Source organism: Physeter macrocephalus, chromosome 14 (assembly GCF_002837175.3).
Source record: "Physeter macrocephalus isolate SW-GA chromosome 14, ASM283717v5, whole genome shotgun sequence".
NCBI lineage: Eukaryota > Metazoa > Chordata > Mammalia > Artiodactyla > Physeteridae > Physeter > Physeter macrocephalus.
Genome location: NC_041227.1, coordinates 92,208,582 through 92,226,019, shown reverse-complemented (window position 1 = coordinate 92,226,019; position 17,438 = coordinate 92,208,582). Strand labels below are relative to the sequence as shown.

The following is a 17,438-nucleotide window of genomic DNA, read 5'->3' as shown; positions in this document are numbered from 1 at the left end:
CATGTTTTTCTCTCCCATAAAACTAATCATCATAAGGTATAGAAAATGGTATCTTATTTCTTCAGTATTATCACAATGAACATCACACTTAATAAGAAAAGTAATTAAGAGGAGGAGCCTTAGCTTTGGTTTTGTTCAAGAGCTCAGCTCCCTAACCATCACATCTGTTTTACAGCATAATATACAGTCTGGTATAGTACTGGTTTTCTAACCATGTCTTAACAGCAGAATCCTTTCAATAAATAAAATTAACACATAATACTGACAAAAGCAGATCAGCTCCGGTTAAAATGAGAGAGAGTCCTGAAGTGCCAGCCTTACATCTGCCCCCAACTGTCATCCCCTGGGCACCAACACGGAATCCCTCCTCTATCTAGAATTAGTTTGAGAACGTGTGGAATAGTAAGTGGAGCACTATCAGAAGACCCCCACTCTGACACTAACAAGGTTACATAATTAATTTGACCCCTTCCCTTCATTTGTTCTCCAAAAAGCCCTCTAGTTATTACTCCCTAGACAGGAAAGACCCAGGCTCAAAGGAAATGTCTTGAACCCAGGGAGGTCATTTTTCAAAACCTGAGTTCCTGGGCAACGCTCAGACCAAGAGTGCACAATTTACTACAGCTACATTATTTTCCCTTTTTCTTTTTTCTTTTTTTTTTTTTTTGCGGTACGCGGGCCTCTCACTGTTGCGGCCTCTCCCGTTGCGGAGCACAGGCTCTGGACACGCAGGCTCAGCGGCCATGGCTCACGGGCCCAGCCGCTCCACGGCATGTGGGATCTTCCCGGACCGGGGCACGAACCCGTGTCCCCTGCATAGGCAGGTGGACTCTCAACCACTGCGCCACCAGTGAAGCCCCCTTTTTCTTTTAACAAGTGTCAAACTTCTGAAAGCAAAGCAAAGCAAACCTAAAATAATGCCTTGAGCAATTAGAGGAGAAGCTCGGACAAAGAGGCATTATAAGTGGCTTGTTAAAATTCTGTAAAGAACCGTCCTTACAATATGTTTCCTTATATTTGTCATCAGTCAAAAATGAATGTACAAAATTCTATCAACACTAGGACTCGTTTTTTTGCTGTTAAAATAAATCCAGACAAGAGCAATGGGCTTAGTGTGGGCACCTGAATCAGAAGTGAATTACAATTTTTCAGCATTCAGCACCAACAGAAACGAGTCAGTAGGCCTGAGATAAGTGAAAACAGAAGTTGCCATAGTAACTTGCACATTTACCCTAAAAAGGCGGGAGTGGGGGTGGGATGGGGAAGTAGGTCAATATTTCTGCTTAACTAGCTCTAGTCCTTGGCTTCCTCTCCTCACCTAAAGCAGCATATCCTCCTCCCTCTCCACCACTGACAGGAGCAAGAGGAGGAAATGAGGTGACCATTTCCAAAAGCAAGGAGTGGGAGAGGTCCAGGTAGAGGGAAGGTGAACCAAGAGGACAGTCCACTAAAAACTTCCCGAGTGCCTTGGGACTACCTCTGGGAAAGCAGATGCTGATCAAGCGCACCAGTGCTAAGAAACTGTTGCTGGGTTACCACAAGTCAGAAATTGCCATTTTCCCTGTAGCAGTTTAAGTGTACCTAATGGAATGCTTGGGAATGCATTATTAACAACTTTGGGTTGGGGGCAGCAGTGGGGAGGGATGAGTACCCTGGCATGGGAGAAGCCTGAAGCCCTTAGCAAGAGGCACCCTTTGATGGCTGAAACTATGAACAGAGCTCAAGGACGGCCTAAAAGACAGGGAGGGAGGGAGCAAGTAAAGTAAGCTGATTTTGCTACACAGAAGCATAGTGCTCTTTGATACTCTGATCTGAAATAGCTACTAATCCAAGGGGGCAAGGGTGACGCTGGTCCCTGAGATGGCCTGAAGAGTGCCAGAGCTCATTATCAGCTCTTCTGCCTGCGGTACCAACAAGTGCAGAAAGCAGGTAAAACAGGATGCATTTGGAAACAGGTGCAGTTCCATTTTCCTGCAGCTGTTAGTGTCTGCACAGGGATAGCTAGGACATTACTAATTATTTTAACCATTTGGTGGTAAAGCCCTAGTGTTCTAGAAGACAACAGAAAGGATAATCCCTCAGGGAGGTCAAAAAAGCAGAACCATCTTTTTTAACCAGTGAGAATTTCAAACACAAACCTCTAGATACCCTACTGCATGGCACAGAGGCAAGTCTAGGCTTCCATCAGGCAGGCCAATCAGACTTGACTGGGAAACTTATTTCAATCCAGCAGCACACCTAGCTGCAGAGCACAGGAAGGAAAGGCTCAGTTTCAAATCTGAGCTCATGTATTCAGAAACATCTGCAAATCATCCCCTTGTACTTCTGCACATGTCTCTACTCCTCTGCCCTATGGGAGAAGGAAAGAGCCTCATAGACACAGCAACATTTAAGAGAGGCTCTGGAGACCAAGCGTGGCCAAGACCTTGGGAGAGGAGCACCCAGAACAAGCCTGTGGTGTGGACAGGGGATTAGAGACGGCAAGGACCAGGTACTAGGCCTCCGTAAACACTGTGGGAAGAAGCAGCCCACGCTGAGCAACGTGTGCATGAACGTTAAGGCGGACAGCTCCAGGCAACAGTAAGTCAATCATTCTTCCAAGGGAAATGTGAGAACAAACAGATGCTATTCTATTACTACCTCTTAGCACGGCCCAGAAAAATTATTCGGTCTAACCAGTTCAGAAACATTTTTCTTTTGCATATAGCAACACAGAGAACAAAGAGAATTTTGTGGAACAAATCATGTTTTAAAACGTTTTATTACGGAAGAATGTTCAAGCTCAAGTACATGCAAAGTAGACAAAATAAGGTAATGAACTATCACCCAGCTTCAAAACTGATCAGTATTCCAGTGCTAATCTTAAAGCCGAGACAGAACCCTTCATTGGAATGATCTCTAAGTTTTACACATCAAAAGCCTGCAACCCCAAATGGTAATTTCTACATCCACCAGGAACCCCAGGAGATAGCTACTCTAGGAAAACAGTAGTGTTAACAGAAAATAAACAGACTTCAATTTCAGTGCTTGAGGAATATCTAACAGAATAATCATACCCACAAAGTTTTTGTACCTGACTTCAGGAAAACAGGACAGTACAGATTTAGTTCATTTATGACCTACTAAAACCCACCATGTGCTGGAATTCAGAGAAGCTAAAGGAAGGTCTCTACTTACTGGTACTGTTACATCATCATAAAAACTCCAAGCCAAAGCCCACCTCATTGTCCGACCTTGGCAGAATTCAGTGTAGGTGACTTTAGGAACCTGAAACCAGCAAACACAGCATCTCATCATTCTAGTAATTCTACTATGGTTCTGGCTCCTGCCTCATGTTAAATTATATGTTGGGAGTTCTTTTTATCAGTTAACAGACACTACCATCCAAAAACAGTTATGCACAACTGCCTAATAATCAATGAATAAATTACCTCTCGACACAGTTGTGGGCTTTCTTCCTGCCATAAAACACAAGAGAGAATTTATAGTTCTGGCCTGAAGGTCCAATATATGAAACACTCAAAACACAGCCCTTCAGAGAACCACTGGTAAAATGATTCAAATGTTCTTTTGTTTAGGAAAGAGAGCCTCTAAGGCCTAGCTAGACACAGCTATGTAGTCTCCCTTTTGTCTACCAGATTTTAGGAAAGAAAACAGAACTACTTTCTGGCTGTTACAATTTTAACAAAGAAAAGGTGTTGTGGGGAAAATAGGATGAGTAGAATGTCAGAGAGAAAACTGAAATCAGAAACTTGGTTCTCCCGCTGAACTCACATCTGACCCCCTTCTCTGAAAGGTCACCCTGCTCCTGCCTATTCATGCCCAAACACCACCATAAACTGGGAGGGGAGTTGGGGAAGTATGTATTTGTCACCTGCTTTTCAAAACAAAAGCAAGGGGCTGAACTTGTGTGGGTCACACCATAGTGGGGTGATGATTGCACACCGGACTGAAGATCGTTCTGGTTTCAGCTGTTCGTTGATAACTAGACGTGTGAACTAGACGTGTGACCTGGAACAAGCACCTTAGCTTCAGTTTCTGCAGTTATAATGGAGTCAGATGTGGCGTCAGTGGTAGGCAGACACCACGTTTTTTGTTGTCTGGTTTCTCTCTGACATTCTACTCATCCTGTTTTCCCCATCTTTTCTTATTGGTCAAAGAAGGCCTTATTTTATTTTTTTTTTAGAAGGCCTTATTTTAATAATTTATAAAAAGTTCCCTTTAGCCCCAAAATTACAACATTAAAAAATAAACAAGCAAAAATAAAACAAACAAAAAACACATTTAGAGCTTTTAGGTATAAAGGAAAGTTCTATCTATACTCCAAATACCATCAAAAGTGGATACACCAGAATAGTAATGACAAAGCCTTACCCCTTGTATTCGAAGTTCTTCCTTCAGAGGAGCCAGGCTGCATTTCTTTCCCAGCATACAGCTATACCACCTTGGGGGGGATGGGCGGGAATCAGGCAAGTCAAACACTGTTTATGTGGTTACACATTTTTACAGTTAAGCATTACTCAAGTGAAAAAGATAAGAGTAGCAAACAAATATTGAGTTAAGTTACAAGTGACAATAACAAGAATTGTATCAATAGCCCAAAGCAACTTAAACAAAAAGCCACTTAACCTCTCCAATGATTTTAGGGCTGTATGTATGTAGAAAGAGAGTAAGAGAGAGAGGTCTCACCTGTAATGCTCAGAATGAAGGTCACTTAGCTTTGGGACAGAAATTAGTTAATAAACAACAGTAAAAAAATGCATATACACCCCCCCACACACCATATTAAGAGAAATTGTAAAATCTAGCATGAACCTGTATTTTAAGATGCACTCACTTGCAAATAACTTAAGAATATATATTGCATTAAAGTTTCAACAGAACATGAAATCAATTTCTTCTATAGCAAATACAAATTCAGAAGAGGGAGTATGAAGATGGAGTGAACGGGTTAAAAGGTAAAAGGACAGACTTTATTTCTTCTGATTATTCTAAAAAGTTTGCAAAGTATAAAATTTATACAGGACTTCTGCTTCAGCATATGAAGGATTAACTAGTAAGGAAATTGCCCTTCCACCATAAACTAGGAAACTGGACAAAATATATGAAACAATTTTTCAGACACTGGACAACTGCAGTGAAGACCTATGATCTCAGAGAGAAAAACAAGGTGAGCCCTATAACTGCCAGAGCTTACTGCCTGAAGGAAATTCCCAAGTTGCAAAGCAGGGAAACTAAAACAGAACCCAATAATCTTGCTGAATTGATGAGACAGAGACTGGAGTTCAGAGAGGCTGAGGCAGTAAGAATTTGAAGAGCAAAATATAAGAGGAAGGAGCTGCAGACGGAGAGAATTCTGGGCATCTGCAGAGGAGGTCGCTGGGATATTCTGCAGAATGATCTAGATGTGTGGGGTGGAGGCTAGGGAAAGAACTCTCAGAAAGCAGTAAGCTGAACAATTCCTGGATTCCAGACAGCTGGGACTAGTTTGTGGACCTACTAGCCAGAGCAGAAAGACCCTGTTAATAAAAGGGGCATCTAGTAGAGTCCTGGAAAGGACACTGCTTTGTAATGGGGCTACAGCTTGTTCTATATCTACCCTAATAAAGCTTAAAAGCAAGATTTGAAAGGATCCAACTCATCACAAGTAACTGAAGTAAGCATCAAAACAAAGTTCAACACCCTTTAAAGGAATACAATGAAACGCAGCACCCCCAAACATAAGATATGCAACGTCCAGCATCCAGTCAAAAACTACCAGACACTGAAAGAAGCAGGAGGGCTTCCCTGGTGGCACAGTGGTTAAGAATCCTCCTGCCAATGCAGGGGACACGGACTCGAGTCCTGGTCTGGGAAGATCCCACGTGCCGCAGAGCAACTAAGCCTGTGTGCCACAGCTACTGAAGCCCGTGCGCCTAGAGCCCATGCTCCACAACAAGAGAAGCCACCACGATGAGAAGCCCATGCTCCGCAATGAACAGAAGCTCCCGCTCGCCACAACTAGAGAAAGCCTGCGCGTAGCAACAAGGACCCAATGCAGCCAAAAATAATAAATAAATAAAATAAAATATAAAAATAAAAAAAGCAGGAAAATGACTCACAACCAGGATTTAAAAATCAATCATTAGAAACAGACCAAGAAATAAGAGAGATGGAATTAGGAGATGAGGACATCAAAACAGCTATTAGAAATACGCTCCATAACAAAACATGGACATGATGAAGAGCAAGAGGGAAGATATAAAAACTAACCAAATGGAACTTCTAGACATGAAAATTATAATATCTAAAATAAAAAATTCACAGATGGGATTAACAGCATATTAGACTCTGCAAAAGAAAAGATGTGTGAACTTGAAGACACAGCAAGACAACTACCTGAAATAAAGCACACAGGGGGAAAAAAAAAAAGAAAAAGAAAAAGACCAAAAAAATAAAACGCAGCACCAGTGACCAATGGGACAATATCAAGCAGTACACATAACTGGGGTTTCAGAAAAGGGGCAAAAGGGGGACAAAAATATTTGAAAAAAAGGTCAAAATTTTTCCAAAACTGATAAAAACTATAAACACATATACAAGAAGTTCAATGAACTCCACACAGAAGAAACATAAAGAAAACCATACTATATATTTAAAACAGATAGCCAACAAGGACCTACTGTATAGCACAAGGGAACTCTGCTCAATACTCTGCAATAACCTAAATGGGAAAAGAATTTGAAAAAGAATAGATATACCTATATGTATAACTGAATCACGTTGCTGTACACCTGAAACTAACACAACATTGTTAATCAACTCTACTCCAATATAAAATAAAAATTAAAACAAAAAACATACTAAGGCACCTTATAATCAAATTACAGAAAATTAGAGATAAAAAGAAAATCATAAAAGCAGGGAGAGGGTAGAGACACTTTTTGTTCAAAAGAATAAAGATAAATATTTAATATCAGACTTCTCATCAGAAATAATGTAAGCCAGGGCTTCTCTGGTGGCACAGTGGTTAAGAGTCTGCCTGCCAATGCAGGGGGCCTGGATTCAATCCCTGTTCAGGGAACTAGATCCCACATGCATGCTGCAACTAAGGAGCCCAAGTGCCGCAACTAAGGAGCCGGTGAGTCGCAACTAAGGAGCCAGCCTGCCTCAACTAAGACCCAGCTCAACCAAATAAATAAATAATTTTTTTAAAATGTTGACTTTTTTTTTTAAAAAGGAAAACAACCAGAATACAATACCCAGGAACTGTGGGACAACTACAAAAGGTATAAAATATGTGTCATGGAAATCTAGAAGGAAAAGAAAGAGAAAAGAATAATCTGAAACAATGACTGAGAATTTCCCCCAAATTAATGTCAGACACAAACCACAGATCCAGGAAGCTAAGAGAACACTGAGCAGAAAAAATGCCCAGAAAACCACACCTAGGTGTGTGATTTTTAAAACACAGAAAATCAAAAAGATAAAGAAAAAATCCTCAAAGAAGCTAGAAAAAGATACACCTTACCTATTGATAAGAATTACATCCAACTTGTCTTAAGAAACCAAGTAAGCAAGAAGAGAGTGGAGTGAAATACTTATTTCAGACAGAGCTGACTTCAAACCAAGGCAAGTTATCAGGAATAATTACACAATGCTAAAGATGACAATCTTTCAAGAAGACTTAACAATCCTTAATGTGTTTGTACCTAACAACAGAGCATCAAACTACATGAGGCAAAAACTGATAGAGCTGCAAGGAGTAATGGATGAATCCTCTACTAGAGATGGAAACTTCAACAACCCTCTATCAGAATGGACAGATCCAGCTGGCAGAAAATCAGTAAAGACATAGTTGAACTCACAGCACCATCAATCAACTGGCTCTGACATCTATTAACTATTCATCCAACAACAGCAGAATACACATTCTTCTCAAGCTCACATGGAATATTCACCAAGACAGACCATGCTCTGGGCTGTAAAATACATCTTAACAAATTTTAAAGAATAAAAATCATACAACATCTGCTCTTACACCACAGGGAATTAAACTTGAAATCAGTAACAGAAAGAGAGCTGGAAAATCCCCAAATACTTGGAGATTAAACAATACAATTCTAAATAACACATGGGTCAAAGAAGAAATCTCAAGAGAAATTAAGCAATACTTTTTAAAAAAATAAATTTATTTATTTATTTTTGGCTGCATTGGGTCTTTGTTGCTGCGTGTGGGCATTTGGCTAGTTGCGGCAAGTGGGGGCTACTCTTTGTTGCGGTTCGCGGGCTTCTCATTTTGGTGGCTTCTCTTGTTGCAGAGCACGGGCTCTAGGCATGCGGGCTTCAGTAGCTGTGGCACACGAGCTCAGCAGTTGTGGCTCGTGGGCTTTACAGCACAGGCTCAGTAGTTGTGGCGTGTGGGTTTAGTTGCTCCATGGCATGTGGGATCTTCCCAGGCCAGGGCTTGAACCCGTGTCCCCTGCATTGGCAGGCGGATTCTTTTTTTTTTTTAACATCTTTATTGGAGTATAATTGCTTTACAATGGTGTGTTAGTTTCTGCTTTATAACAAAGTGAATCAGTTATACATATACATATGTTCCCATCTCTTCCCTCTTGCGTCTCCCTCCCTCCCATCCTCCCTATCCCACCCCTCTAGGTGGTCACAAAGCACCGAGCTGATCTCCCTGTGCTATGCGGCTGCTTCCCACTAGCTAACTGTTTTACTTTTGGTAGTGTATCTATGTCCATGCCACTCTCTCACTTTGTCACAGCTTACCCTTCCCCCTCCCCATATCCTCAAATCCATTCTCTAGTAGGCGTCTTTATTCCCGTCTTGCCCCTAGGTTCTTCATGACCTTTTTTATTTTCCTTAGATTCCATATATATGTGTTAGCATACAATATTTCTTTTTCTCTTTCTGACTTACTTCACTCTGTATGACAGACTCTAGGTCCATCCACCTCACTACAAATAACTCAATTTCGTTTCTTTTTATGGCTGAGTAATATTCCATTGTATATATGTGCCACATCTTCTTTATCCATTCATCCGATGATGGACACTTAGGTTGCTTCCATGTCCTGGCTATCGTAATTCCCTTTTCTCCACACCCTCTCCAGCATTTATTGTTTCTAGATTTTTTGATGATGGCCATTCTGACCGGTGTGAGATGATATCTCATTGTAGTTTTGATTTGCATTTCTCTAATGATTAATGATGTTGAGCATTCTTTCATGTGTTTGTTGGCAACCTGTATATCTTCTTTGGAGAAATGTCTATTTGGGTCTTCTGGCAAGCGGATTCTTAACCACTGTGCCACCAGGGAAGTCCTAAGCAATATTTTTAACTAAATGAAAATGAAAATACAACTTGTTAAAATGTGTGTAGTGAAAGCAGTGCTTAAAGGGAAATTTATAGCATTGAATGAATACATTAGAAAAGAAAGATCTAAAATCTACCATCTAAGCTTCCACCTCAGGAAGCTAAAAGAGCAAATTAAATCCAAAACAAACAGAAGAAAAGAAATAATAAAAATTGAAATCAGGAAATCAACAGAGAAAAATCAATGAAGTCAAAAGTTGGTTCTTTAAAAAGATCAATAAATTCAATAAGCCTCTAGCCAGGCTAAGAAAAAAAAAAGAAAGGACACAAATTCCTAATAACAGAAATGAAATGGAGCAAAGACAGTCTTTTCAACAAATGGTGCTGGCCTAGACATCCACATTATAAAAAAACAAACACTATAAAACTCCTAGAAGATAATATAGGAGAAAATCTAGATGACCTTGGATTTGGTAATGACCTTGTAGATGCCAACACCAAAGGCAGGATCCATGAAAGAAAGAATTGATAATCTGGACTTCATTAAGCTCTGTGAAAGATACTGTCAAGAGAATGAAAAGACAAGTCACTGATAGGGAGAAAATACTTACAGAACACCTATCTGACAAAGGACTGTTATCTGAAATATACAAAGAACTCTTATAACTCAACAATATGAAAACAAACCTGGTTTTAAAATGGGTATCTAATAAGATACCCATCAAGAAAGATATACAGATGGTAAACAGGCATATAAAAAGATGCTCCAAATCACATGTCACCAAGGAAATGGAAATTAAAATGAGATACCACTACACACCTATGGCCAAAATCCAGAGCACTACAATACCAAATGCTGGTAAAGATGATGAGCAACATTCAGTGAAGCTCTCATTCACTGTTAGTGGAAAGGCAAAAAAGGTCTAGCTGCTTTGGAAGACAGTTTGGCAGTCTTCCAAACATACTCTTACCATGTGATCCAGCAATCGTGCTCATTGGTATTTACCCAAAGGAGTTGAAAACTTATGTCCACACAAAAATACACACACAGATGTCTATAGCAGCTTTATTCATAACTGTCAAAACTTGGAAACAACCAAGATGCCCTTCAGTAGGTGAATGGATAAACTGTGGTACATTCAGACAATGTAATATTATTCAGCATTAAAAAGAAATGAGCTGTTAAGCCATGAAAAGACATGGAGGAAACTTAAATATATACGACTAAGTGAAAGAAACCAATCTGAAAAGGCTACATAGTGTATGATTCTAACTATATGGCATTCTGGAAAAGGCAAAATTATAGAGATGATAAAAAGATCAGTGGGGGGGAAGGGGGTGAATACATAGAACATAGAGGATTTTTAAGGCAGTGGAAATATTATGTATGATATTATAATGGTGGATACATGTAAATACACATGTGTCCAAACTCACAGAACATACAACAGCAAGGATGAGCCTTAATGTAAATGATGGACTCTGCGTGATAATGAAGCGTCCATGTAGGCTCATCAATTTTAACAAACGTCCCACTCTGGTGAGGAATACTGAGAAAGGGAGAGGTTATGCATGTGTAGGGCAGGAGTATATGGGAAATCTCTGTAATTTCCCCTCAATTTTGCTGTACCTTAAACTAGTCTAAGAAATAAAGTCTATGTACACCTGAAACTAACACAACATTGTAAATCAACTAGAATCCAATAAAATTTAAAAAAAAATCTATTACAAAAGAAAGAGAGATATGGGAATGACCAACAAGCACATGTAAAGATGCCCCCCATCACTGGTCACTGGTGAAATGCAACTTAAAACCAGAATGAGATATCACTATATAACCATTAGAATGGATAAACTTTAAAAGAATGACAATATCAAATGGTGTCAGCTGGAACTCTCATACATTGCTGGTGAGAATGTAAAATAGTACATACAGCCACTTGAAAACAGCCTGGCAACTTGACTCAGGAATCCTATTCCTAGGTATTTACTCAAGACAGAGGAAAACTTAAGTCCACACAAAGACTTGTATGCAAATGTTCACAGCGGTGTTATCCATACTAGCCAAAATCTGGAAATGATCCAAATGTCCATCAACTGCTGAGTGGATTAACAAATTGGGTATATTCACATAATGGCATACTACTTAGTAATAAAAAGGGACACTATTCATACAGTGCATGGACATGCTACGTGAAAGCCTGTTTTGTGTTCTTTTATGAGATGGCCAGTCAGGCGCAGCCACGAGGAGACAGAGGACAGGCTCAGGAAAAAACAAAGTTTATTATACTTACAACTCCTAAAGACAGGCAGGACTCACCATGCAGGGTCACATGGGGAAGACACTAGGGTGGTCAAGAAGCAGATGACAGGAGTGAGGGGAGTGCTTAGGCCACGGCCTTTATTGGGGTTTCCTCAGGACGGGCAAGGCAGGGCAACGGAAGAACTTTAGGATCAGCTAGTGTGAATAACCTCTGTGGGCTCTGGGCTATGGAGTGGTCCTCAGTTGCCTGGCACCCAGTCCTGGGAGGACTCAGGCAGAGGAAGATGGCCTCCTGGGCTGAAAGGGCAGAGAGAGGAGGGAGGGCTCTGGGCTTGCAGATCCAAGGCCTGCTCAGGCTGGTCCTTTGCCATGTCTAAGAATTGAAGAGCCCAGGGAGGGGCAGTCTCCCCCAGCCAGACAGGTTAAAACATCATAATACACAGAAAAGTTAAAATATTTATAATACAAAGCCAGACACAAAAAACTACATTCTGTATGATACCATTTATTTAAAAGTCTAGAACAGGCAAAACTACTGTGACACAACAACTGAAGCCCATGTGCCTAGAGCCCGTGCTCCGCAACGAAGAGTAGCCCCCGCTCGCCACAACTAGAGAAAAGCCCGTATGCAGCAACGAAGACCCAACACAGCCAAAAAATAAATAAAACAAAACAAAAAACAAACAAACAAACAAACAAAAAACTACTGTGACAGAAAAATCAGTGATGACTAGAGGCTGGGAAGGGTGGGAAGAGACTGCAAACGGCCACTAGGGAACTTTTTTACAGTGATGGAAATGTTCTATATCTTGATCGTGGTGGTGGTAATGTACACATTTGTCAAAATGCATCAAATCATACACTTAAATTGGAGAATGTAACTGTATGCAAGTAATATACCTCAATAGAACTGATTTAAATATATAAATTTCTAAATAATGATGTACCTTATATCTTCAAATATACATAAAGAATAGTTAACAATATAGTAATGTTTTGCATATTTCTTGCTTTATAACATAGCTTAGTTATACTAGCAATACATAATCTGTATCCTGCTTCTTTCACCAAGCATCATAATTACCCCTGTCATTTGAAATTCATCTAACTGCACATTAGATTTAAAGAGAAATTTCAGATTAAGGGGATATACATTCAATATGTATTTGTCTGTATGCAAAATAGCTACTATGGGGCTTTCCTGGTGGCGCAGTGGTTGAGAGTCCGCCTGCCGATGCAGGGGACACGGGTTCATGCCCCGGTCCGGGAGGATCCCACGTGCCGCGGAGCGGCTAGGTCTGTGAGCCATGGCCGCTGAGCCTGAGCATCCGGAGCCTATGCTCCGCAACAGGAGAGACCACAACAGTGAGAGGCCCGCGTACCGCACAAAAAAAAAAAAAGCTACTATGAAGGTGAAGTTTAAAGTAACAAAAACTCTAAGTGAATTTAATAGCCTCTAACATCACATGCTAAGTTAAAACTACAAAAAATTTCCACTTCTATAAGTTGGAAACTGTTGAAGACTGGCAATTTTATACGGTTCAACCTAATACATTAAATAATACAGATGAAAATCTTATTAATTGTAAAAGTATGACAAATACTATTGTACTGCTTTAGAAGTAGTGTGCATTAACCAATATTTTGTTTTTATTGTCTGTGGGTTCAACAATGGATGACAATCCTTATTTTTGTTTAATCAATCCTTTTTCTGATTTGAAAACACATAAATAATTGTCCTACCTAAATTACTTTAAACAAACCTGGGTAAATTTACTCAGAGCATAATCTATTTCATTTGGCGGCTTTACAAGGTTTGGAAGAAAAAGAATATGCTCCCTTTAAGAAGGCAGTGGAGAAATCATTAACCAGGAATTAAAAGCCTTTGATATGTTAGGAACAAGATGAAGGAAAAGAAATTAAGAGCAATTAGTGCTCACAAAGTAACAGTATAAAATAGGTTAATTAACACCTTTCTTTTAAAATTAGCATTACTGAACAGATTTTTTTTAAAATTTTTTTTCATTGAAATATAGTTGATTTACAATGTGTTAATTTCTGCTATACAGCAAAGTGACTCAGTTACACACATACAGACATTCTTTTTTATATTCTTTTCCATTATGGTTTATCCCAGGATACTGAATATAGTTCCCTGTGCTATACAGTAGGACCTTGCTGTTTCTCCATTCTATATGTAATAGTTTGCACCTACTAACTTCAAACTCCCACTTCATCCCTCCACCATCCCCTCTCCCCCTTGGCAACCACAAGTCTGCTCTCTATGTCAGTGAGTCTGTTTCTGTTTCGTAGATAGGTTCATTTGTGCCATATTTTAGATTCCACATATTAAGTGATATCATATGGTATTGTCTTTCTCTCTCTGACTTCTTCACTTAGTAAGATAATCTGTAGTTGCATCCATGTCCTGAACAGATTAGATCAGAGTCACCAGAAGCCAAGAAAAGGCCCAGAACAGAGACAAAAAAAAGATGCTACAAATTTCCTCAGGAAATGAAGGGAAGCAAATATTTAAATAACTCAGGCTTGTAATATGTCATTGGTACTTAACATGGGCTTGGCAGAGTTCATTTCTTTTAACCATTACTGTAAGCCAAATAGTATATCGTGAATCTTTTCTGGTTTTTTTCTTTTTTTTTCTTTTTGGCCACACGGCTTGCAGGATCGTAGTTCCCCAACCAGGGATTGAACCCACACCCTTGACAGCGAAAGCGCAGAGTCCTAACCACTGGATCACCGAATTCCCTATCTTTTAAGATTGAATCTCATCAATATATCAACTGTTTTCTGCAAGTTATATTTCTTATAGAAAAAGCAGAAGTAATTGGGTGTATTAAAAATTGTTTTAGCTTCACTTTTTAAAAAAATGCCTCCCTCGTGGTCCAGTGGTAAAGAATCCGCCTTACAATGCAGGGGACACAGGTTCAATCCCTGGTCAGGGAACTAAGATCCCACATGCCGCGGGGCAATTAAGCCCGTGCGCCACAACTACTGAGCTCGCGCGCCTCAACTAGAGCCCATGTGCCGCAAACTACAGAGCCCACTCGCCCTGGAGCCCGTGCGCCACAACTAGAGAAAAGCCCACGCACCGCAACGAAAGATCCTGCAGGCCTCAACGAAGATCCTGTGTGCCGAAGGCAACTAAGACCTGATGCAGCCAGAAAAAAAAAAAATGCCTACCCATTAGATCCTAGCTACTCTCAACAGGCATCTTGTGACAACTAATCAAAACGCATGTAGAAAAAAAAATGAAAAGGAAGATCAGTTACCCAAGAGATTTTGAACCCATTATACTATTTTAATGATGAAAGTAGCACTCCACTCATTACAGCATTTAGTAATTCCTTAGAGACAGCAGGTTTCAAGAAAAATTATTTTGAAATTATTTCAAACGTACAGAAATTGCAAGGTTAGTACAAATGATTCCAGTACACTCTTCACGCAGATTCACTGTACTTTGCCCCATTTGCTTGCTCTGTGTGTGTGTTTTTCTAAACCATATGAGTTAGCTACAGACATCATCATGCCCCTAATGTTAAATATTTTGGCATGTACATTTTAAAAACAAGGACTTTCTCTTTTATAACCACAGAACAAGGATCAAATTGAGAAAATTTAACACTCATACGATACTATTATCTGGAATACAGTCCATACTCAAATTTCACCAATTATCCCAATAACGTCCTTCATGTCAATTTTCTCCCCTGATGCAAGATCCAATCTAGGATCATGCATTTCATTTACGTGTCAAGTCTCTTTAGTCTCTTTCAATCTGGAACAGGTCTGTGGTCTTTTTCTACATTCACAACCTTAATATTTTTGAAAAATTGTCTTACAAAATCCCTCAAGTTGGTTTCTCTGAAATTTCCTCATAGATTCAGGTAAAACATTTGGGGCATAAAGAGCACAGAGGTGCTACATGTCCTTCTAGGTGATCCCCATCAGGTGATCACCTGGTCAAGGTGGTATCCCCCAGTCTCTCCACTATAAAGTTACCATATATCCTTTTGTAACTGAAATAGTTTGTAACTGGGGAATACTTTGAAACTATGAAAATATCCTGTTCCTCTTCAAATTTTCCATTGTTGATTCCTCCATGAATCAATTATTACTATAATGATTGCAAAAATAGTGATTTTTCTAATTTTATTATTCCTTCTACATTTATTAGTTGGCATTCTAGAGTAAACAAGGAGCTTTTCCTCTATCCCCTTTGTATTTTATTTGCTTACTTTATTCAGTGGGTTATAATCCATTATTGTCATTATTCATTCTGAGCTTATATTGTCCCATATTGTTCTTTTAACAATGTGGGAGCTGGCTCCTATGTTCTTTTAACATTTAATACCATAAAAGGTATTATCCCAACCTTACAGACAAGGAAAATGAAGTAGCTTACCCTTTTATAAAGGTAAGTCAAAGTTTGTTGCAGAACTGGACAGTCTTTCAGCTGGAAAATTAACTAAAAGCTCAGTTATAAAATTTACAATTGTTCCTTTTTGTTTTTTTTTTTTAATTTTATTTTTGGCTGTGCTGGGTCTTCGTTGCCGCGCGCGGGCTTTCTCTAGTTGCAGTGAGCGGGGGCTACTCTTCATTGCTGTGCACAGGCTTGCAGAGCACAGGCTCTAGGCATGTGGGCTTCAGTATTTGTGGCTCGCAGACTCTAGAGAGCAAGCTCAGTGGTTGTGGTGCACGGGCTTAGTTGCTCCGCGGCATGTGGGATCTTCCTGGACCAGGGCTCGAACCAGTGCCCCCTGCATTGGCAGGCAGATTCTTAACCACTGTGCCACCAGGGAAGCCCTACAACTGTTCCTTGCAACCATCACTCACAGCACCCCATAACTATGCTAGCATCTAGTTTTAAGAAAAAAACAGAAAAGGAGGGGGACTTTGCATTAAAGTAAAATAGCAGAGTACTCTTAACATTTCCTTTCAACACAGTAGACCAGAGCATTTAAATCTACTGGATTCCTAAAATGGTCAAGAGTTTAAAAGATCCTATTTACTATTCATTATTATTTTTAATTACATCAAATACATATTCATTCAATTCTATGACCACCCTAATGAGGTATGAGGTAGCTATTATTATCTCACTTTACCAATGAGAAAAAATTTAAAAGAGAAGTCAAAGAGGGACTTCCCTGGAAGTCCACTGGTTAAGACTTCACCTTCCAATGCAGCAGGTGTGGGTTTGATCCCCTGGTCAGGGAGCTAAGATCCCACATGCCTCGTGGCCAGAAAACCAAAACATAAAACAGAAGCAATATTGTAACAAATTCAATAAAGACTTTAAAAATGGTCCACATCAAAAAAAAAAAAAAAGTCAAAGAATCACATTTCGAAAGGCCTAGATTGTTTAATTTATTATCCATCACCAGATATGTGGATTTTACCCAGACCCAAGAAGTCTCCACCATCTGGCAGGGGGTAAGGAATGGAAAGGAAAAAGCAAAAACAGAGAGTAAAACCAGTATTAAGTTGGAACTTGGTAAATCTGGTTCCTGGAAAAATCACAGAATCACTGCCATAAAGGGCATCAGCGACAGACCTAATAACCAATGACAAGAGTAAAATCCAGGCCATAAGGGGTTTGATAAACTCTGCTAATGTATTTAGAAGGTTAGGTGAGTGCGTCTCTAAAAAAAGAAAATGCTATTAAGACAAGCACTTGTAAATCTTCATCAACAGTAGAAAGGCCGTCTAATAATGTCATATGTCAATTATACCTCAACAATAAAGAAAAGAAAAAAGAAAAGAAAAGGAGTAGAAAAGAAAAGGCTGTGTACTTAGAAGTCTAACTGCAGTCTGGGCTACAGAGGCTACACAGAGTGGTAGAAAGAGCA

The 17,438-nt window shown here is 39.7% G+C and overlaps 1 protein-coding gene across 2 annotated transcripts in view; it reads right to left on the bottom strand.

The window, feature by feature from the left end:
• Nucleotides 1-8: 8 nt before the first annotated feature.
• The window catches only part of METTL16 (methyltransferase 16, RNA N6-adenosine), a 50,555-nt gene continuing 33,125 nt past the window's right edge, over nt 9-17,438 (bottom strand). Inside the window, exons 7-9 of one of the 2 annotated variants that reach the window (XM_028499199.2) lie at nt 4,375-4,444; nt 3,432-3,458; nt 9-3,267 (exon numbers count right to left, since the gene is read on the bottom strand). In XM_028499199.2, the coding sequence (XP_028355000.1) occupies nt 3,109-3,267; nt 3,432-3,458; nt 4,375-4,444 (256 nt within the window). In that variant the 3' untranslated portion in view covers nt 9-3,108. The remainder of the gene's footprint in view (nt 3,268-3,431; nt 3,459-4,374; nt 4,445-17,438) is intronic. The other variant, XM_028499200.2, reaches the window with a different exon arrangement.